Here is a 23,089-nt window from a genome sequence, read left to right on the forward strand (position 1 = left end):
ACTTTTTCGGTTACAGTATTTTTAGAATTCTAATCTATTCACAGAAATAAAAATGAATCAATATATTGTCATAATTTCATACACGAGGCGATAAGTGTTGCACATTAACAATTTACAATCACTTGATGGCGTTAGCATTAAACCAAAACACTACAGGAAACATGTTAAAAACTAGCGGTAGGGCAAGGAAAAGAATGTTCAAACTTGATTTTCAAGGCGTAAAGTATTATTTCGTGTTATTTACGTGTATTTCTAAAAATAAATTCACTTATTAATCAAAATTAACAATGATTTTAAACTGTCCCGTCTTACCTGTTGTGTTTCCGAATTTGTAAAATTTCACCTGTTGTGCGAATCCATGAATAACTCCTCGTGTGTTTTAAAAAGCAATGATGGTACTATTTTGTGGTATCACCCAAAAAATCATGTATTTGGAAATATTTGGTAATTTGTGCTTAAGTGTCCCATCTTGCTCCACTTATCTCTATATAAATATAGTCTCCCACATCTCTTATTAAAAGAAAAAAAAGTACAAAATAAATGTTTTGCCGGGCAAGGATCGAACTTAGGTCATTAGGCTACAATCTGTACATAGCGAGCGTTTAACCAATTCGACCACGATTTCTAGTTATACGATTAGTCGAGACAGCGCTTATGGTGTCTGGGAGTTTGTAAGGGCGTGTGTTAGTGAAATAGAGAATCTACACAACGATTGACGCCTGTAATAAACTGTTGCCGTTTAAGTGGGAAAGCAATGAAAGCACTACTCTTCTTTCTTCTTAATATTTATCGTAATTGAAATATTATTTTTTGTTAAACATTATAGGATTAATATTAAATTCCAACATAACCCAACTACTGCGTGGTTATAGCTTGTCCAAATTTTTCAAAACAAACGTTTTTCAGTAGCGACAATATTAACTAGTGTAAGTTTACAAGTATACACATGCAGAAGTTGCACAAAGCTTTTTTAAGCATATTGTTTAACAATCACTCAGTACCTATATACCAAAAGTCTTCATGAGTTATAATACATGTATAAATACATTCTGCCTACTGCTCTACAGTCACCAATGGCGACTAGAACCCGTTTTGTTGGTTACTTCCGATTTGTTTAAAACATGTATAAATGCTTTCCACTCACTTTTTTTGATCGAGTTCAGCCGACCGTTGAAAATAGGTAAATATTATTATGTTATTAGTTTAATACGTGCTTGTGTTTAAAACAAAAAAGCGGTAAAAAACGCATTTCTTTTATTTTCATTTCGTTTTAAACTAAGAATGGGACCATGGGACCATCGCCCCTTTGTTGTTTCCGTAAACTTAACTTTAAATTACTGTGGTATTTTATTTGACCAAAGTCAGTTTGTAGAATGTAATGGTATGACGAAAGTATTCGTGTTTTATTTGTGTATTAACTTTGTTATTTACGGTGTCTTCTCGCCACATTTATTGTAAAAACGTGAGTTTAAACAATACCGAACTATATGCATACTTAAAGGAACTAGATAACTTATCATTGTTTGCATTAATGCATACAACATATTGTTTACTGCTTTCTCTCTGTTACAAAATGAAGTGTTGTAGTTGACACAAACTTAAGTGATCATGTCAAGTAAACAATCTCGGAAACCCAACATCGTTGTTGCACTTAGAAACCGATCAAGTGGTTGTACCCAAAGAAAATTCACGCAGGGGCCTTTAAAGGCGTTTGCCGAAAAATGTGCTGCAACACTTAGTTCAAAGAATCGCATGGTTGAACTTCCAGCTCGAACTCGAACAACGTTCATGACTGCATTCAGTCCTGACAACAGGCTTATAGCAAGTTGCCATGGTGATCATAATATTTATATAAGTAATATTTCTACTGGGAAAGTGGAAAATTCTCTTGTTGGGCATTCTCGTTCACCTTGGTGTCTATCGTTCCATCCAAGTTCCAATGATATTATCGCCACTGGTTGTTTAAATGGGGAGGTATGACAATTTGTGTTTTTATTGTGTGTGATGCATCTACTAACCTAATGTTTCTAAATTTCTATTCATATTATTGTTTAAAAACTTCTGATGTAGCAAGGTTTCTCTATTTCAATAATTTATTAATAAATTAAACAATGAAAGCTTCAGAATTCATGTAAGGATAAAGGCTAAAGCTGCGTAAAACTAGCTGATATGCTGTGTGGTGTATATAACGAACAAGTATAATATTTAGGTAGGGGCACAGCCTGCGTTTAAAATCCACCCTTACATAGGGACAATTGAATAACTTGCTTGCAGACTAGTTAAATAGGACATGGGAATGCAAGTAGTCAGTTCCAACTTGTCTTTGTTGTTAAATATTCTTGACACATATTAACACAACAGGTTCGTGTGTGGGATTTACGGGGAGGAGGAAGTGAATCTTGGATGGTGTCGGAAAACGAAGCAATGGTCACTATTGCTTCACTCTCATTTCATCCCACCGATCACGTACTTCTTATAGCAGCAGGGAACGAAATCCACTTTTGGGACTGGAGTCTCCCACAACCATTTGCTTCTGTTAAAACTGGATCTGCAGCTGAAAGAGTGAGTGTAGTTTGCAATGTACAGTGACTACACTATTTACTCTCAAAAGTCTGTGAAAAACAAATACCATTGGTGTTTTATGTATATAATATCAAAATGATTCGGTTTCTGCTACATTGGAGGATACAACATAGGAAATTTGTTATCTCTTTTTTTAAGTTTAAAATAATATTTTGTACTTTACAGTGCTTAACTTTGTAAGATGTGTTGTGCTTTGACTACTACCATAGTTTTTTAAAGTTATCCATGGCATAAAATAGTATTTAGCACTGATCAGTTGGCACAGTTGTAATTGACTTTATTAAACAGGTGAGATTGGTGAGGTTTGATATGTGGGGTACCAATATATTAACGGGAGTTGTTAATTTTGAAGAAGAACAAAACTCTGGAACAGACGAAGAAGAAAATGAGAGCGTGGAAAATCCTGGTGAACATTTAAATTTAACTAAATTTAATTGTGTAACTAAATGAATAAGAAGGGGTCAATTGGGAAATGTAAATAATTCTGTAGACCACCCACACTTTTTACAAATTCTTCAACACAGTCTTTGTTAATCTAGATCCGCATAATCCTTAAACCTTTAGTACATTTGGAAAACCAGCTGCAAGCCTATCGACACAGTTACAGTTTATCAACTAGGGCTATAATAACACAGATTGATAAATGCTTGTTTAACATTTGTTTTAAATCATATTCTCCAGTTTCATCTTGGAATCAACCCTCTTCAATTGGAGATTCATTAACAAGGGTGAGTTGAAATCATTTTATTTCTATCTACGGATCCAATTTTTAATGTTTCACAATGTTTAATAACCTTTTTTTTAGTTTAAATTACAATGATTTTGGCTTAAAAAGTACTTGTTGCATCTTTAAATTGCCTTGCCTGTTTGCAATCAGCAAACTATTTGAAACAATATTAACACATGTTAGTCTAAAATCAGTTGTGTCTTTAGTGTATATACTACACTTAATGTCATTAGTCATTGTAATTCTTAATCTAATCTTAGAGAAGACAGTTGCTTAGAAGTTGGATGAGAGGAAGACCAAGGACTCCAGTTTCGGTGGAAAATGATGAAACCGTTGAACCAAGAGAAATACCTCTTCCATCAAATCCCGTTCGTCGTGCTCCAATACCTCTCTATATTCGCAGAAGACAAGCAGGCGGTCGTAGCAACTCTCCTTCAGTTTATAATTTAAGAAGCAGAGATCGGAGATCAGTTGCTACTGATTTTCCAGATACAGAACAACTTGAAACATCTCGTCCAGAAACTAACACCTCTGAGGAAACAGAACCTCAAGAGCGATTCCTTTCGTTAAGATTGCACAGTTTAAATCGTTTGTTTGAATTGAGACAGAGAATGAGTGACTTGTCCAATTCTCGGGCTGTTGATCATCAGAGGATTCTGCACGCCCGTGTAAGTGTTAATGCTGAAATCCAGCATCAGTATAATCGACTTAGATTGTTGCGTCAAGAGCGTCGACGACTCGAACTTCGACTTCAGCAACTCCAAGGTCGAAGTAGTCAGTCTAATTCATCACCAGTCCAACCCACTGTTGTCCCATCTGAAGCACCTTTGCTAAACAACCCAGCTGCAGATATAGTTCCTATATTTTCCGAATTACATCCACACACAGATCCTGAACATAACGACCTTTCAACTGAGTCAGTAACAGAAAACATATCAACTGAATTTAATTCACATTCGCGGCCTCGAAACCTGTTAACACCATCGAGAACAAACGTAGCCGAAGAGTCAATCCCAGGCAACCTGGTTGTCCCGATAAACCCGGAGATTCCAGTTTATCTTTCCCCAATGGAAGAAACTCCTGCAACCAACCCGAGTCCCTCACCATCACGAAATAGGACAATACCTTCATACTTTCCTACCTTGAGTAACTCCACATCAAGTACATACCGGTCTTCTGGCAGTTCGAGGCGAACAACCCAACCTCCATTTTACTTTGTACCAGGTGAAGTTTTGCTTAATTTTTCTATAAATTAAATTAAACATTGTTTACTTTTAACTTCATAATAAGATTTGAGTGTATCATCAATGGTGAATACTTGTAATTAATTTTTTATTTGGCAAGAACAGTTTTAGTCACCTTTAATATTTGCTTTCAGGCACACAGGGTCCTGATTTGGAACTTTCTCAAGATTTTACGTTCAGTAGAACTCCTAATCAAAGATTACGTCTTCGTCAATCACGAGCTATATGGTGGGTGGTTCATTTATATAAAGCCAGAATGTCATTTATATCTCATTATGACTCATACACTCTAGTAGTTAAAACACAGCTGTTCTATTTCATAAACTGTACCGTTCAGTGTTTGCTTAAAGACAAACCCCCTCATAATGGTGGTAGCATCAAGGTTCAAACTTAGTAGACTCTGGGTTTAAGGCAGGGAATCTTAACCACTAACCCATGGTACTGATTCACATTGTAATACTCTCGTTAACAGGCGAAGACATAGAAGAAGATTCCATGCAAGCAACATCAACCAGATCCTCTCCCTTCATCCACAAGGTCATGTAGATCGTTTCTCGTACCGTTTGCAGTGGTGGGATTTTTCCAAGCTTGCTTTACCTGAAATTGGAAGGTAAAAATATAAAACCACAAAAAAACTTTGATAGATTGAGAAAAATAATATTGTATGTAAATATAATGTATCATAATATTGGGAGTTCTTAACATTCCAAACATGCTCATGGAGCTGTCAAAAATTAAGAAGTATATATATAATTCAATTTTTGTTATATGAAAAGCACCACTAAACTGAACATAACCAAAATTTGAATTAGCTTATCCTAATTTGCATTTTGCAATAGGTAAATTGCCTGTAGCGATGAGCAAAGTAACAAACATACCAAACCTATAAAAAAACACAGCAAACTTCGCATAAAGTCAACAAACCAGACAGTCAAAAGTGTATTTTGCACAACAATCATTTTAAACATAGCTACCAATCATAAACTAAGAATTATAACTCAATTGCACGATGCGTGTGTGTATGTTTATTTAGGTTAGCTTGGGGAACAGGTTTAATTTGTTAAATGAACATATTTATCTGTTACGATGTCCCAATTCACACATGGATTATTTGCTTCATATGAAGGATTAAGTGTCAGTTTGACAGTTGGACCGGTATAGCATTAATTCCACAACAGTGGTTAAATGCATTTAATAGGTTGGGGTTGCAAGTGTCTTTGCTTTATAAAACTCTCGAACTGTTAGGCTCAGAACTAATTCTTGTATTTAAATGTTGTTACTGTTAGCATAGGCAGTATTATTTACGCTACAATGTGCTTACACTGACGGATTGTAATTAAGTACAATCATGTATAGGCATAAGTAGGGATGCACATTACAGAATTTCAAATCCATGAGATTCGAATCCTTTTGTATTCGAATCTAATTACAGGATTCGTTATTCTGTTTAATGACGTCATCTCATAAACTGTATAAACAATTTTTGAAACTTATTTATTTAAAAAAAAATATTTTTGTGACTTTCGAGAGTAAACGTTTTGCAACGTCTTTTCATAGCCTGCTATACGTTTTATGACGCAAAAACTACCCAATAGTACAATTTTTGATCATTTTACAGCTCATGATCCAACAAGGCTGCTATGAAAGAGTCAATAAACTGACTTTTGTGGGTAAAATTATTTTTTCCGATAAATATTAAAAGATTCAGAATTCTAGATTCGAAATAAAGTATTCTAGGATATCCTAGAATACCTAATTATTCTGTAATATGCATCCCTAGGCATAAGTAATTAAAACTGTTCAAAATGTGATTGAACTTGAACCAAAAGATAATACAATAAACGCTTGACACCTCGCTCATCACTGCCACGCTCATTTTGCATTTTATTCGATTTTTAATGCAACAAATTATACCCAAGAATAAAAAAACACTAACACGAATGTTTTACAATTTGTGTTGTTGTAGTGAAAGTGAATCACCTCTATCCATATAGTCATCATTCATCATAGCCTGAATAAATGAGTATTGGGTAAAACAAAACCTGACATCATCATTGAACTGTCAGTCTGTAAATCACTGGGGCATGGGTCATTGTTCCTTACTATTTCTGTATTTCAGCAGCGGCAGTATCAGAAAACATTGTATATAAGTCGTATTTTTTATTGAATAAATATGAGAAATCATCACAGACGACTGATCATACAATCATCCTAAATCAGTACATATGCATCATTTATTATCAATTGAAATGCAACATTAAATACAACTGGACACAGTCATAGTTGTGCTTGTGATATATACAGATTATATGTTGTGCAATCATCTACAGACATTCAAAGTCATGATTTCTTTGGTTATCATTGACAATCGGTAGATACTTTTACAAATGATTGGTGAAAATCATATCTTAATAACTCCAAAATTCAAGGGTATATTAACTTGCTGTGCGGTAAAAGGGGGTCATTTAAGGTAAAAAGTACAGTTTACTTTAGTAATGCTTTATAGTAATATGTAGAAACTGTTGTACACTTTACTTTAGCATTTAAAATAATAGTGATGTGGTTTCATGTCACCCGTAAATGTAATATTTTAGTAATATGTCAGGGTAGATTGTAATCTAACTTTATCTTCAGGTCAGATACCAATGTCATCGTGCCACATTGTAAAATCTACAATGATTCGAGTGTCGATATTTCCAAGGATGGAACAAAGCTAGCAACGTTTATTCCAACAGAAGTTGGATTCCCAGAATCTATGCAGGTTGCTGTGTATTCATTGCTCCCAGATACTTTAGGAGAAGTCCTGTTTAGGTGAAACTTAATATTCTACTAATTATACAAAAGAGCTTAAAAACCATATATTACTAAATAGCTGGTACATTGATTGTAATAAAACCTTAAACTTGTATATGCATTATTCTGTTCATACCAGTCATGGTGAATATGTAGTTCCTTACATTTAGTGACTTATTATAAACAAAGAGATTTTTTAATCAACACTGGTGACCTGAAGTAACCCATGAATATTAAATACATTATGATTCATCCAAAAACTGTACTGACCTAAATATGACGACATACACTGTTTGTATTGGTGTTTAAAGATTAAACGAGAATTATGTTTCATTAGGAAACCATTTGGTCCACATGCTGTATGTTTAAGTTTGTCACCTCTGGGAGACTACTTGGCTGTTGGTGTTAAAAATCGACCTTATTTGCCGGAAGCCCTATCCACAAGCAGGTATTTGAAAACTCACCAACATAATAGAGGGTATTGGGTATATAATGTGTTTAAGTCATCTTTATGACAACCACTGCACTTATTTTTATTTTATTAATACATCTGTCTATTTTTCACTCCAGTACATCAGTAATTTTGTTTTTATTTAGGTTTTAATTATTTCATTGTTTTGTAGAAGTCCTATGGCTCAAATTCTGAAGCTTAATAAGAACGGCGAAAACAATTATTCATCAGTTGTTAATCAAATCATGCATCCAAGTAAGCCTTGTTCGTGAAACCATAATGCTTAATGTTTAACATATCATTACTTCTTTTTTCAATATATCAAATAAAACATTAAAAATATATTTACTATAAGATTACTATTTCAGTGATACAGGTAGTGCAAAAATACAAATCATTAACATACTTTCCAAACAAAGTTTTTGTGTTTGTACCAACTTTTATTCTTATTTGTTGATATGATAAGTACAGATAAAGGACCAAAAACAGTGATAAAGATATATTTGTTAATGATAAACTCATGCTAATGATTATATAAAATGATGTTGTATTTTTAACAGTAAATCCAGACACACCACATCGATTTGTTAGCATCAACACAGTGGCATGGCTGCCTAACATAGGAGACGGTTTATTGTATGGAACTAACAATGGAGAGTTGCGTATTTGTCAACCTGCTTCTTAGGACTCCATGTTTATTCTCCAATATTTGTGAAAACGAATGCCGAAACTATTTTTGACAGTATGTTGATATATTGCTGATTGTCGTGTCTTGGTTTACAATTAATAGCTGCTTTTGCAATGACCGTTCCATTTAGTAACCACACTTTTAATATGAACTGTATGCGGTAATATGCATAACTTGGTGAGAACAAACGAACAATGCAAAATATTTTGTTATTGTGTAGGAACACCTGTGCAATTTTAAGCATTTTAGGTTTTCAGTTATGGTGTTTTACCGTTCTATCACTATATACTAAATACATTTAAGCAAAGCCAACTTTAAGCACATGTAAAAATGTTGGATGTAGTACAGGCAGTGGTAGATTTGGGTATGCTGGTATATGTGTGATTTACTTGTTTAATATTGAAAAGACGAAGATATATTGTTCAGTTCAGTAAGTAAACCGTCGAATTCAAAATATTAAGTTGTTTACGTGTGATTCAACTTTAATGGAATGTTTTCCAACGCGTCAATAAATAAGCTGGGATGTTGTAAAAACTTCCAACGCGTCAAAAAAGTTTAGATCGTACCCACTTAAGATCCCATGCTAGGTAGTATAGGTTTGACTCTGGATTTAACGAATTTAGCGAATATAAACTTCAATGTAGTTACATTTTTGTGCCGAACGTAGTGTGACTATCATATGTCTACTACAAGTTTACCTGATATAGGCCATTAGTTTTTTTTTAATTTTAAGATGACTTAATCGGTAAAACTATTTAAGGAAGAATTCAAAATATCCTAGGTGGTATCCGATATAAACTCTACGTTGAGTAGGTTTACGTGTACCACAAGTTGTGAACTTTAGCATTGCTAACAACGAGAATATTGTTTTCCTTGTTAAAAAATTTTAATAAAAGAAGTAACACGCTGCTAATTGAACTGCCAACATCGCCATAAAATCTCCGGTTCATTGTTTAGGAATTTCATAAGAAAATTGTATAATGGTGAGTAGTTAATATTGTGTACATATTTATACCACCTTTACATTAATACGCTAAATAAATCGGTTTTCAGCCTCTGCGCTTGGATATCAAGCGAAAACTTAACGCAAGATCGGATCGTGTAAAATGTGTTGATTTGCATCCTAGTGAACCATGGATGTTGGTATCACTTTATAATGGTAAGATTTCTCTTCTATAATAATGTGCTATGTTAAATAATGAAGCTGGTAAAGGATTTGTTCCCTGTGTTATCTGCTAACCACCAACAACTAAACACCTGTACTATGCAAATAACCCTTATAACCTCCAATGTCTAAAAATTCCCACCTTCTTATTCTGTAGTGAATCGAAGGGTTTTTCACTATTGCCTAAATAAGTATCTTAGATTATTTACTATTTCGCAAGTTATATATTAAACATGTTAGTTGTTTAGAATAGGGATTTATTTGTATGTATTGCACAAGTTAAATACCATGGCCATCTTTTGCAGTTCTTTTAAAATCTGTAGGGCCTACAATTGTAGTCACTAATCTACTTAACGATTGGAAAAACCTGATTAGTTGAAACATTGTGCACTAATATTCTGTATCATCTTGTAGGCAATGTTCACATATGGAATCATGAAACTCAACTTTTGGTCAAATCGTTTGAAGTATGTGACCTTCCTGTAAGAGCAACACGATTTGTTCCTCGGAAAAACTGGGTCATCACTGGATCGGTTCGTGTTGATTTTCTTTACATTTAAAAACTATTTGAACAAATCTAGCTTTAGTTTTCATACCAGCAGATTGCTCAGCATCTTTTATAATGCAATTTATTAATAAAGCATAAAAATTTAGCCGAGGTTCTGGAGCAGTGGATATGGCATGTGGTTTCACTTGGAGTGAATTTTGTTATTTAAAATATGTGTATTATATACTTCTTTCTTCTACATAGGATGACATGCAAATACGCGTTTTCAACTACAACACCCTGGAACGTTCTCATGCGTTTGAAGCTCACACAGATTACATTCGATCAATTGCTGTCCACCCCACCCAACCCTACATATTAACCAGCAGTGGTATGTTGTTTTTTGCTTCATCACATTTCTTCCTAAAACTTTGTTTTTTTAAATTGGTATTTTGCTAAACTTATCTGTTATTGGTCTATTTTCCTAACATTACAAGAGTCATGACTAAAAACGTTGCAGATGACATGCTGATTAAACTTTGGGATTGGGACAAGAAATGGAGTTGTGCTCAAGTATTTGAGGGCCACACTCACTACGTGATGCAAATTGTCATCAATCCCAAGGATAATAATCAATTCGCGAGTGCATCACTTGACTGCAGTATCAAAGTATGGCAACTTGGTTCAGCAACTCCAAACTTTACATTAACTGGTCATGATAAAGGTGAGACTCCATATGTTTTATATTATCTGCATAATTTTAAACAACAAACTTCATTTATATATTTACAAAATACAAAAGGTTTGCCACATTAATTTGTAGTAAAAGCTTTTAAGTTTGTTAATTATTCATTTCTAAAAGCTTTAATGCTTTGTTTTGTATGATACAGTCTTGTTAAATATTGGTATCTAGAAGAAAAGTAGTCCCCCGAAATTTCTTAAACATTATTAATAAACCCAGGTGTCAACTGCGTGGATTACTACAATGGTGGTGACAAACCTTACCTTATTTCTGGCGCTGACGATCGCTTAACAAAAATATGGGATTATCAGAACAAGACATGTGTGCAGACATTGGAGGGTCACTCACAGAACATCGTGTGTGTAAGCTTCCACCCTGAACTTCCCATCATCATGACTGGTTCTGAGGATGGTAAGTTATTTGGGGTCATGGTTTGATAAACTGTCACTTCAAATTAAGTTAACTTATTTGATTTAAGACGTTTGTATTTAATTAAAGACACCTGCCAATAGACTGTGTTATTTCATTAATTCTATCAACAAAAATCCAAAATGAAGTTGCTTAATGTTTACATAATACATTGTGTAAAGATTTTTTGGTTACCCTAGCTTGGCGTACCAATATTTTACTGTTGCAATGATCCTCTGAAATCTTACATGCGTTTTTGTAAAAACTAACTTTTAACCCTGATCAAGTCTTATAGCATGGTGGGCATACTCCCATTGGATTTGTTTGCGAACTTAACAGCAACTTGCTTTAGAAATATTTAATTTTTTATTCCTACATCAGGTACTGTTAAGATTTGGCACGCCAACACATATAGACTGGAAACCACACTTAACTATGGTATGGAGCGTGTGTGGTGCATCTCTGCTATGAAGGTAAGTAAAGCGCATATTAAACTGAAAATGTACAAAAATACTTTTTTCTTGTTTTGTAAATTTCGACATCTGAATATATATAATTCTGCTTAAAATTTGGATTGCTAAGCTACAATGACAGGTATCTATCCCAATAATGCTTCTCCGATATAGAATACAATCTTATTGCATCTTTACAATCACATAATCACATAGACTACCTTTTTTCTGTTATAAATTTTCTTATCTCATATTTCAGGGTTCGAATAACATTGCGCTCGGTTACGATGAGGGAAGTATCATGATTAAACTTGGACGGGAAGAACCTGCAATGTCCATGGACAGCAACGGGAAAATAATTTGGGCCAAACATTCCGAGATTCAACAAGCAAACTTGAAGGCTATGACTGGTTTGTTGTTGTTTGTGGCCGTTACTGTTTATTTTTTATCGTAACAAATACCCTGTCAAGTTTACCCAAGATGACAAACTGTTTAGTTCCTGTCTTTGAGAAAAAATAAATCCTTAAATGTAATTGATATTCCTCAATGAGCAATGCTCATATACAATTAATAAGAACTAAAAACAAGGTGTCAAAAGTCATGTTTAAGCATTGTAAAAAGATTATTTAATTTTGCATCTGAAATATTTGTTTTGTTTATTTTTTCAAATCACCTATAAGGCAGAAAATGTTAAAAAGATCACTTCAACCTAAATTTATGACACTAACTAACTACATAATATAGTAATAAATATTGTGTTTTGTGTTAAACCTTGATGCATCAATAATTTCGACTCCTACATAACAGAACAAGACTTGAAGGATGGAGAACGTCTCCAGCTTGCAGTGAAAGACATGGGAAGTTGTGAAGTTTATCCACAAACTTTAAAACACAACGCAAATGGAAGGTAAGAATCAACATGCATATCATTTGTGTAGGGAATTTTAAAGTATATTTTACTAGTCTTATGGCTCAATTCATGTGCTTGATTTCGTGGTAATAAAATGTTGTTTTTTACAGGTTTGTTGTAGTGTGTGGAGATGGAGAATACATCATCTACACTGCGATGGCTTTGAGAAACAAAGCCTTTGGTTCGGCTCTTGAGTTTACATGGGCCCAAGATTCATCTGAGTAAGTTTAATCTTTCCTGCATAATGCACATTTACTTAAGTATTCAGTAGAAAACCATAATTGTGTACAAGAGCTTAACATCCCTTGGAGTATGTCTTTTTCATTTGGTAATAGTTTTTTTTGAAATATTCTATTGAAATTCAATAAAAAATGGTTTAGGCCCTATAAGATTTATATTTTCTTTTCCTTTTTGGAAAAAAGCAATTACTTCATTACCAATAAACCAAAGTGATTTTCTTTATGCAAAACATCACACCCATATTGACTAAACTGTTAACTACAACTTGATATTCCAGATATGCAGTGAGGGAAAGTGGAACTTCCGTGAAACTTTTCAAAAACTTTAAGGAACGAAAATCTTTCAAACCAGATTTTGGTGCAGAAGGAATATATGGAGGCCATCTACTTGGAGTTCGAACATCACAAGGACTTGCATTTTATGATTGGGAGAACCTTGAACTTATTAGAAGAATTGAAATTAACCCTAAAAATGTAAAAAACAAATATATCTAATTGTTTTTTTGTATTTAAAAAAATGTATATTTATAAATATACAAATATATGTGTTCATTATCATATATGTTATATAGAACATTTTTAGTTTTAGTTTTTTTAATTACAGATAATTTAGATAACTTAATTTAAATTAATAGCAAGCTTTTTAGTATATCGTTTACCGTATAATAATATTCCAGTTTTTGTTTTGTAATTTTTTATAATATGTGAAAAATTACCATTTTAATTTCCATCAGGTGATTTGGTCGGATAACGGTGACTTGGTTTGTATTACATCCGATGAATCATTTTACATCCTTAAGTATGATCAATCTAAGATTGAAGAATCAAAGGAGAATACCGACCTGGTTACTGAAGATGGGATAACTGATGCATTCAGTGATGTGAGTGCTTGTGTGAAAATTGCTTAAGAGATTTTATTTTTATATGGTAACGTGCAACTGAGTTTTAAAATTTTGAACTTTTGTAACTGTGTTTTAATATACCTCTTCACATTGTCATAATTTTAATATACAGTAGTTTAATGGATATAGGAAGGCAGCTATACCAATGCACTGCCACATAACCCATGTAAACAGTAGACGCGTGTGACAATTCTAAAAACATTTGGGTTTCTTGTGCAGTTACCAGTTACAGTGTTTATTTTTATAAAATTGGGTAAAACTTGAATTAACCAGATTGCAAATGTTATCTTTGTCAGGATATTGGAGAAATTGAAGAAGTTGTGAAGACTGGTTTATGGGTTGGCGATTGTTTCATATACACCAACTCTGTCAACAGATTAAATTATTATGTTGGTGGTGAGATCGTCACCATTGCTCATTTGGATCGGTAAGTTTTATGTTGTCTGTGCAAATATGGATATTTCCTTCTATATGGGTGAGGTATTATTAAGGTCCAAAAACCTGGGATTTGGGCCAAATTTTTCCTATTACCCCTAAACCCAGACTGCTTTTATTTGTCTGAATGGAAAGTGCTCTATTAGTGTACGCCATCTTTGGTAAATAAGTCAATATTTTTTGTCCCTGGATTTATTTCTTGTTTTATTCGAATAGTTGTCATGAAACTTTCGCCAAATGCATCATTGTTTACATTGATATAAATTGTTGCTATCAAGCATAAGATAAACCCATAATATTTAGCCAAAAATCTTTTTTTGCAACTTGAATTTGCGTCGTAAAATTCATTATATAAAATTCATGGGGGGTTTCATGGTTTAGATTTATCGATTTTAAGTTGTTTTATAAAAATCTATAAATTTGAGCTAAATTTTTTTACATTTTAATTTGCAATTGGTAATGTATTTTCAGGGTCTTATATCTACTCGGGTATATTCCAAGTGACAACCGACTTTACCTCGGTGATAAAGAACTTAATGTGGTGAGTTGATGGTGAATATGTGAAAGTATAACGTAAACGCAAATTATATAGTTACAAATTTGTGCCATAATGCCATCCTAGAAATTCACAATGTTGCATCTATCACATGACACTTTGGTATTTACTCTTTTCTTAATTGTATGCTGGCAAAAAGTTATGTTCTTTAGATCTGTTTCAAATTTGCTTTGAAATTCTTACGTTTTTAGAAAATTGTACTTTTTACAAAGTATAAACTGAAATTATTTTTAAGGTGAGTTACTCTCTGCTGCTGTCGGTGCTTGAATACCAAACTGCGGTGATGCGAGAAGATTTTGAGACTGCTGATAAAGTTCTTCCTTCTATTCCAAAAGAGCAAAGAACAAGAGTTGCACATTTTCTTGAGAAACAAGTAACGGATTGGTTTTATGGTTTTTATGATTGATCAACTTTGTATGACATTGCAATGATCAGTCTGTTTGGTTATATTACATTTAACACTTACATTGTCAATATTATGTTCAGAATTGTAGATTATTTTATATAGTAATTGCTGCAACAAGCCTTCATTTTTATGTCTTATTTTCACAGGGATTTAAACCACAAGCGATGGCTGTAACAAGTGACCCAGAACACAAGTTTGAATTGGCTCTTGGTCTGGGTGATCTCAAGGTAGCTTACCAACTTGCACAGGAGGCACAGGTAAACTTAATATCTCATTCTACTTGAAAGTAGAAACTGTAGAAATGTAGAAGCCATAAAACTAGAAAGTTGATTTTTCTCCATGACAGGCTGAGCAAAAATGGAAGCAACTTGCTGAGCTGGCTACACGGAAATGTGAGTTTGGACTTGCACAGGAGTGCTTACGTCAAGCAGAAGACTTCGGTGGTTTGCTTTTGCTTGCGACATCAGCTGGTAACGCTGACATGGTTAAGTCGTTGGCAGATGGAGCTAAAGCAGGAGGTAACATGAATTTTTTTTTTTCTATTTGAAAAAAATTAGTATAAAAACTGTCAATCATTTCTCAATTTTAATAATAATAGTTTTTATCTAAGATAAAATAAAATAACTCTTTACTATTCAAATATATAGTATTCTAGATAAATAATTTCAATAAATGACTAAATATTTTCCATTTAAATAAATATTGCTGTTTAACAGGAAAAAATAACGTGGCTTTCCTAAGTTACTTTATTACTGGCCAAACTAAGCAGTGTCTTTCTAGATAAATAATTTCGATAAATGACTAAATATTTTCCATTTAAATAAATATTGCTGTTTTCCAGGAAAAAATAACGTGGCTTTCCTAAGTTACTTTATTACTGGCCAAACTAAGCAGTGTCTCGATCTGCTGATCAACACAAACAGACTTCCTGAAGCTGCTTTCTTTGCTCGAACTTATCTTCCAAGTGAAATGAGCAGGTGCAATTTGAATGTTGGTAGCATGTACAAACACACAACATTTTTGATTCAATAATTTCAGTGGCAGTACTCACTATAATTTATTCTGTTAGGATCAATTTCTGTCTCTATTTTAACTGCAAGACTAAAACACCAAAAATATTTTTTAACCCTTTGGGGACGAGATATATTTTAACAAATTTTCCATTTCTGACCGACTGTCACATATTGCTCCCTAGCGACACAGGTGTTTGTGGTGGCGAAAAATGACCAATTAGACTTTTGTTCTTTGGAAAAATTGCTACAAGATTGTATTTTGATTTTTTTGATGACGTCATTAAATTTTGAATGACATCATCAGAAATCTTGTATTTATGTGTAATTAGGGTTTTTAGGTAAAAATTACATAAGGAATCTATTGCAAAGTTGATTCCTGGTTTGTTTACTACCCAACTAAAATGATTGTTTGAACTGGTGATGTCAAAGGGATCAATTACGTCACTTATAACCTGGTGACGTCATTTTTTGAAAGCTCATTTTCGCTAAAATCCTAACAAAACTTGCCAAAAACATTTTATTATGAATTTAAAGGTAGAAACAGCATGTAGAAGCAAAATGAAGTTAGATAATACACACAAAAACATTTTTTATGTAAAAATTGTTTCATAATACCTAAAAAACTTGTAGAAACAGCTGACATAGCTGTTTTTACGCAAAACCACATTTTTAACCGGTAACTTAGACGGGGAAGCCCCAGTGCAACATAGAGATCAAATAAAATCGCTTTTATTGCACAGAATGACGTTAAAACCTTGATTTTTGGGCAGAATATGAACTATCTTCTTAAAAAATACTTTAGGGTTTTCAAATCAAGTTTGGTAAAAACTTTTAAATGCTATGATGCCTTTTTCAAACGTTATATTGGTAGATAATTCCTTCCTCTTTCAAATAAAACCAACTGTAAGAACTTTTACCAACTATAAAAAAAATTATGAACATTTTTGTGAACACCTGTTTCAAAATGCATATTTGCATTACTCGTCCCTAAGGAGTTAACTTTTATGATTACACAACCAAGTTTGTTTTAATGGAGAGTTTCGGTATTTACTCAAACTGGTGACCACTGACCAGTAACAATTTTGGTTTAAAAATTCTGGCTGTAATGAAGAAAATTAAGTCGGGTTTACAACAAATTTGGGGGACCAGAGAGTTTGTGCCTGCATTGTCCCAATGCTCGATAGTTTAAATATCCTGTGAACCATGTTAGAAATAGATTAAAGTTTTGTTCTTGATATTTGACATGGACAAAATCTTTCAAAACAACACTATTTTGGGACCAGAAAAATGTTGTTATGACCTGAAACTTAAACTGACCCAATCATCCTTAACTGTTTACTACATGTATGGATGTAATAGAATTCATGTAAGCTTCTAATTCCAGGGTTGTTCAATTATGGAAAGAAAATCTTAGTTCAACAAATAAAAAGGCAGCTGATTCACTCGCTGACCCAGAAAAATATGAGAACTTGTTTCCGAACTTGGCAGAAAGTTTAGTGGCCGAGAAGTTTCTTAATGCAACTGAGGAGTTGAGACCCGCTTCCCATTACCCTGTCACACCGGTAAGTTGATCAAAAGTAAATCCATTTTTGTAATTTTAACAGCACAAAAAATTAGAATAATAGGTAGTGGCAATTTATCTACGAATGTGTTACCTTAAATAAAATAGCATAACATTTCACAGAGAGAAATAAAAAAACTATAAAAGCAATGTCACACTTCTAAAAGTATAACCGTTTAGGAGATTTTGACAAATTTATTTGTTGAAAAGTGTAAAAAACCTATTTATTTTGAAAACATTTGTTTCAGTCAAATGATGACCGCGATGTACTTGAAGAAGCTGCTGGGTTTGAATCAGGAAATGCAGATAAAATGGTTGAGGTTCGTACTTTATTAGAATTTACTTCTATTTATCTGCATGTAATAATCAATATTGTGTGTGTTGATCATGTGTGGTTGTAATTGAGTGAATCAAACAGGAGGAGGACGTTGTTCCGGAGGTTTCTATTCCACTGATAAAGGATGAAGATGACGGAAATACAGTCAAAGTAAATATTTATCTATTTGATATTGTTGTGACTGTGAGTCCGTTGTATTATCGTTGCATTACAAACAATTTTTTACCATAATATAGGTCAAACATGCAAAAAAAACACTTTTTATAGGAAAAACAATGTAGAAGTGTTTCAATTGTAATAATGTTGCTGGTAAACACAACTTAAGATAAACTCGTACGTAGCAACTAACCACAATATTCTACCAGGATGAGCCTTGTGCTGGTGAAGAACAGGAAGATGAGACACCAGATGTGGAAACACAAGAACAACAGGTGCCACAAGCTCCCTCCAGCCTGGATGAATATGATGTATATAAACTTTGTTCGCATGCCCATGTCGGGTGTAGTTCAATGCATGGCAGCACATCTTAATTTCCCTCTAATTTCAACTAAAAGCAATTATTTTTATTTGGTGGTTTTGCAGTTTTCAATTATTATTTATTTGATTTTTTTTTATTCAGCTTCAGTTTAAACCTATATTTATGCTTTAGTTTCGATATCTTTGTACTAAAGGTTTTTCTTTTTTTAGGACCTTGAGCTGGACATTGAAAATCTGGAGTTAGACGATGATATAGATACAAGTGGTGTGAATCTTGATGATGAACTCTTGGATGATTAACCAGATCTCTAGATCTTCATATCATTGACTTATTTATCTCGTATAGAAGCGCTTAAGTTTTGCTGCAGAATTTTCATTTAAGTGAAACTTGTTTACCGGTGTTCAGAATTAGCAGTTAAATTTGTAGCGTTTCTAATCTTTAATATTGTTGCGCCCGTATTCTTATAAGAGTTTGGTATAGTTGGGAAACTAGCTGGTATTTTGTACATATATTATCTACATTACCATGCCTTATTGTGTAGGATTCAACACAACTTGCAAGCATATTGAATATTGATGTAGTCAAATAACATTCACAAAAATAGTTTTGTGCAATATCTAACATTTCAGTCACACCTGGTGTATTACTTTGCCAACATTGTTTGGGTTTTTAATTGTAACTTAAAATATGAATATTGACATGGTGCATCGCTCCATTGCAAAAATACAGATGTATGTACGACCAATGCTCATTTATTTTAAGCCTGTTAATTGCTGATACGTTTTGAGGTTGGCTTTGTTCAGGTACATTATATTTGTTTGTAATCACAGAACGCCGACCGGTTTCAGGCAATTAAAGATTACATTTAAAACAAAAGTCACGTACTTCAGTTGGCAGATTTAAAAAAAAAATTAGATTAGAAATAGTATCTACTTTGCCGATGATCGGTAGCCATGAACCGGTGTCGCAGAAATCTGGTTCCACTAGAAAACTGGTTCCCACCGATAACTTATTTAATGAGAAATCTAAAACTCTGGATCCGACTAAAAATAACAGTCGTTGGATGCGATATATTTTGTACATTTCTGTTTTCATATTTATCTTTTTATAAAAATTGATGCTATATTTTACCTTAAATTCTACGTTATGACGTACGACTTCGGCTACTATGTCCTCATTAACTAGAGCTGTGCTCTCTTGTTTTAATATTAATGAAGGAAAACTGGTGCATAAATAACAGATCTCGTACATCTGGGATGCTAATGGCGATTTTCTTCTTTCAGAGTCCGTATATAAACATGTTAGTATAATTTATAATATATTCGGTATACTTTTCAAAGTTTATAATTTAATAAACAGTGGGGACAGCTAATCCAAATCAAACTTTAATGACAACTGAAAAGCACAGATACGATTGATGCGCTCCTAAAACAGTTCCTTTTCTTTATTTTCCGGGTAAACTTGTTTACATACCAGCGCTGAACCGAGATACCATATGGCATATGACATGTCATATATGCTACATACTGCAGAAAAAGTGCAAGTAAGCAGGGAAATCCCCAGTCAGCATTTTTGGTAAATTTTGTGTTGTAAACATAGGAGTGTAGTTATAAGCCTGCTCTGGTTATACCAGACCAAACAGTAGACACAAGTGTGTTTCATTAAACTTAATGAATCACTGAAGATTACAAAATACGTACTGTTTCTTTTTAACGGTCATTTTAGTGTTTAATTAAAGTAATTAAAGAAGACGCAGAACACGAGTCACAAGATTATGAGATTATTATAAGCAAAATCGTCTTCGGTTGCAATGTGCAGAGCGTGTTTATTAAACCGTTCACAATTAACAAACTTTTATACAATAGAAAAGTTAAATATTTGAGTACCAAGTTTAATATTGTGACTAAAAATGGAATCATTGTACAACAAACCACTCAATCTTCATCCATACTTCAAACAGAAGAAAGTTTATATATTGTGGTGCGCATTTTGCAAGCAGAGGTTAAGCGACCGGACAATGAAAGCTCTGTTATTATCAGATACTTCAGCAAATTTATATTCAACGGACATTTCCCCCAAACCGTAAGAACATTATTATTTTATGTTTTCATGGTAAAGTCTTGAAATGGCAGCAATGTTGTTTATAAAGAAGTAAACAATGTTATTTATGTTTCTATTGAACCTTGTCTTTTAAAAAGCATGCAAAATACAGTATTGTTAAAAGTATTTAAAATAGGTCAACGAATATTTTATTAACTGGGTAGGTTAACAACCCAGACTGCAGAATATGGCAGGTGCACGCCCGATTTTTTACAGACTTTTGGTGATGCACGCCACAATTTGCCCCACGCACGCCAATTAATCTAACAAAGAAAAAAATACGTATTACATTAAGTAAGATTTCCTAACGTGGCTTAAAAATGTACATGCTCTGCTTGCAGATTTTTAATGATAGCATGCGCGCATGCGAAAAATAACCGTCTTGCACGCGCGAGATCTCGTCAACAACTGCCATACTCTGCAGACTGGTTAACAACTTTCCTCGACAGAAAGCAACCTTTTTTTAATGAAATTGTAACAAAATTAAGCATAGGCTATTCAATTTCTATGGTTTTAGTTTAACAATGGCGAAGAATTTCTCTGTGTGTTTTTATTCCCTTATATATTAGTATCACCATCTTAAAGGTTAAAATACCTATGTATTGCAGGGCAGTTGATTTGGTTGGAAAGCATTATACAACTGACATGTGCAGCTGTAAGATAAAAGATATGGCATGCACTTCCTGGTAATGATCTAGAAAGTTCTCATTTTTTTGCTACTGTAAATCAACATGCTACTGTAAATCACGCCCTGTGTTAAATACTAAAGAATATCGGTAAATCAGTAAAACAATTTATAGTTTTTAAAACAAGCTATAGTAGTGTCTTTTGTATATTTTTATAACAAGTCTAAAATGTGGCTGTATATTTGAAAATATTCTATGTTAGTTATTTATATTTTTAACCAATAAACATAAATTAAACACAGTGGGAACTCGGTGGGTTACCATGTTGTACTTCCATGTGCTAAATGTATGGACTCGTGTAATAACGGTCATTTCTGGATATTTCATCTACATGCTTCCACAGTGTCAAAAAGGCTAAATAGTTCAGGTAATATATTATCTAATATGCCCAGACCGAAACTTTTAAGAAAGCAATAAAACTCTTTAAAAGCTTTTTTCTGAAATTGATTTTAAGTAGGCAATATTGTAATGGTTTATGCTGTCGGGCGCCGTGGCTCAGTGGTTTAGGCTTCTGCATTGAAAACCAAAGTTTCACCAGTTTGATGCCCGACAGGGATACTAACACTGATCGGCGTATGTGTCAAGACACTTAATGGACATTGCTCCAACCCAGTGGTTACCAATGGGTTGTACAAAATGTAGGCCATATCCAAAATCATGCACAAAGTTAAGAAGTGTGGTAACTCGTGCGCACATAAAAATAAAAAAAAATGGATTTTTTAAAAAAAAATTTACACGTCTCGATCTGAGTGTGATGCGGTGTAGCGGCACCAGTCACATAAAGGACTTATATGGCATTCAGGCAAATATACTTATCTATGTGCACAAAAATCCATCATATTTTTTAACATAGGTTGTGATGTGTTAAAGTGGGCAGATTTAGAGATTTCTGTGGAAAATAAATCATTTGATGATGAACCGTGTCGGTAATATTTTAATTCTGTGAACCAAATCATTCCATGTAGAACTATCTATGTTGTTGTGTGTAATATAAATAACAAATTAGCTTGATATGATAATTGCATCATTATGCTTTTAATTGTATCACTGCTATACTGGTACTTGCTGCTTTTATTTTTACATTAAGTGTCGATGTTTTTTAAATCCTAAATGTTTTTCCAATGTTTACTGTGGTAGTAAATATAACCTAATTTTTTTTACCCAAAGCGCTTAAATGGATTGCGTTAGTCTTATCAAGCTAAGTAATAGCTCAATTTTGATTTTTACATGTTTATATAGTTTGCAATGTCAGTACACCTGAGTACAATGACTTAAAATTTTAGATCACCGCTGTCATTCCCATGGATTGTCTGGTTAATCCTACTATCATAGTGGGGGAGGGGGGTAAAACCAATGTTTTAATGTGGGTTTGGTTTTTACATAACTTACCAACAACAAATCCATACAATTACTTCCCATGCATTAATATTATGTTAACTGTCAAGTGTGTTGTTAATATAAGGCTGCTCAAGCCTTTTTCTTTTGCCATTAAGGTGCTTGGTGTTCTTACGACTACCTTTATGTTTTATGTGCCCAGTATTAGGTGTGTTATGTCGCCAATAATATGGAATGCTTCTTTTTGTTCTCTTATGTCAACCATTCTTCAACTTTTTAACTGCAGTTTCAATGCATAATAAAATATACTTGTATGTTCCTGGTCGTGTACCCAAGGCAGTTTTTCATTATCATTACTTTTTTATCCTCGTGTTGGAACAGCTTGGTGGTA

The 23,089-nt window shown here is 33.4% G+C and overlaps 3 protein-coding genes across 5 annotated transcripts; all 3 read left to right on the forward strand.

Moving 5' to 3' along the window:
- Nucleotides 1–1,353: 1,353 nt before the first annotated feature.
- LOC149742640 (activating molecule in BECN1-regulated autophagy protein 1B-like) lies at nt 1,354–8,804 on the forward strand. Its single transcript, XM_089883800.1, has 11 exons — nt 1,354–1,974; nt 2,362–2,562; nt 2,872–2,989; nt 3,265–3,311; nt 3,571–4,534; nt 4,689–4,782; nt 5,027–5,164; nt 7,189–7,365; nt 7,685–7,795; nt 7,971–8,053; nt 8,359–8,804. Exons 1-11 carry the CDS (start codon nt 1,609–1,611, stop codon nt 8,481–8,483), a joined length of 2,424 nt encoding a protein of 807 aa, XP_089739926.1. The 5' UTR covers nt 1,354–1,608; the 3' UTR covers nt 8,484–8,804.
- A 449-nt stretch (nt 8,805–9,253) lies between these two features.
- On the forward strand, nt 9,254–19,322 carry LOC149742641 (coatomer subunit beta'-like). Of its 3 annotated transcripts, none has more exons than XM_089883745.1 (23): nt 9,254–9,469; nt 9,540–9,645; nt 10,066–10,184; nt 10,403–10,529; nt 10,659–10,862; nt 11,100–11,291; nt 11,670–11,761; nt 12,000–12,150; nt 12,548–12,647; nt 12,761–12,871; nt 13,168–13,363; nt 13,624–13,770; nt 14,088–14,218; nt 14,698–14,767; nt 15,018–15,155; nt 15,335–15,445; nt 15,535–15,706; nt 16,030–16,165; nt 17,586–17,763; nt 18,011–18,082; nt 18,181–18,249; nt 18,465–18,566; nt 18,787–19,322. In XM_089883745.1, the coding sequence occupies exons 1-23, from the start codon at nt 9,467–9,469 to the stop codon at nt 18,874–18,876; spliced, it is 2,817 nt and encodes a 938-aa protein (XP_089739871.1). In that variant the 5' UTR covers nt 9,254–9,466; the 3' UTR covers nt 18,877–19,322. The 3 variants fall into 3 exon arrangements, with proteins under 3 accessions (XP_089739871.1, XP_089739880.1, XP_089739887.1); XM_089883754.1 differs by having other exon boundaries at nt 18,465–18,530; XM_089883761.1 differs by lacking the exons at nt 18,181–18,249; nt 18,465–18,566.
- Nucleotides 19,323–20,409: 1,087 nt separating this feature from the next.
- Nucleotides 20,410–23,017, forward strand: LOC149742642 (protein FAM72A-like). The gene is made up of 4 exons (XM_089883959.1): nt 20,410–20,659; nt 21,286–21,363; nt 21,606–21,730; nt 22,217–23,017. The coding sequence occupies exons 1-4, from the start codon at nt 20,487–20,489 to the stop codon at nt 22,291–22,293; spliced, it is 453 nt and encodes a 150-aa protein (XP_089740085.1). The 5' UTR covers nt 20,410–20,486; the 3' UTR covers nt 22,294–23,017.
- The last annotated feature ends 72 nt before the right edge of the window (nt 23,018–23,089 follow it).

The sequence above is a fragment of the Ciona robusta genome, chromosome 1, assembly GCF_009617815.1.
Source record: "Ciona robusta chromosome 1, ASM961781v2".
Classification (NCBI taxonomy): Eukaryota; Metazoa; Chordata; class Ascidiacea; order Phlebobranchia; family Cionidae; genus Ciona; species Ciona robusta.

Bases quoted from the DNA above. Each gene is read 5' to 3' on its own strand.
- LOC149742640 (XM_089883800.1), top strand. From the start codon at position 1,609: ATGTCAAGTAAACAATCTCGGAAACCCAACATCGTTGTTGCACTTAGA. The intron at 2,563-2,871 runs GTGAGTGTAGTT...TTTATTAAACAG, and splicing joins CTGGATCTGCAGCTGAAAGA to GTGAGATTGGTGAGGTTTGA. The intron at 4,783-5,026 runs GTGGGTGGTTCA...TCTCGTTAACAG, and splicing joins CGTCAATCACGAGCTATATG to GCGAAGACATAGAAGAAGAT.
- LOC149742641 (XM_089883745.1), top strand. The intron at 16,166-17,585 runs GTGCAATTTGAA...TTCTAATTCCAG, and splicing joins CTTCCAAGTGAAATGAGCAG to GGTTGTTCAATTATGGAAAG. The intron at 18,250-18,464 runs GTAAATATTTAT...ATATTCTACCAG, and splicing joins ATGACGGAAATACAGTCAAA to GATGAGCCTTGTGCTGGTGA.
- LOC149742642 (XM_089883959.1), top strand. From the start codon at position 20,487: ATGGAATCATTGTACAACAAACCACTCAATCTTCATCCATACTTCAAA. The intron at 20,660-21,285 runs GTAAGAACATTA...TATGTATTGCAG, and splicing joins ACGGACATTTCCCCCAAACC to GGCAGTTGATTTGGTTGGAA. The intron at 21,731-22,216 runs GTAATATATTAT...TTTTTAACATAG, and splicing joins AAAAAGGCTAAATAGTTCAG to GTTGTGATGTGTTAAAGTGG.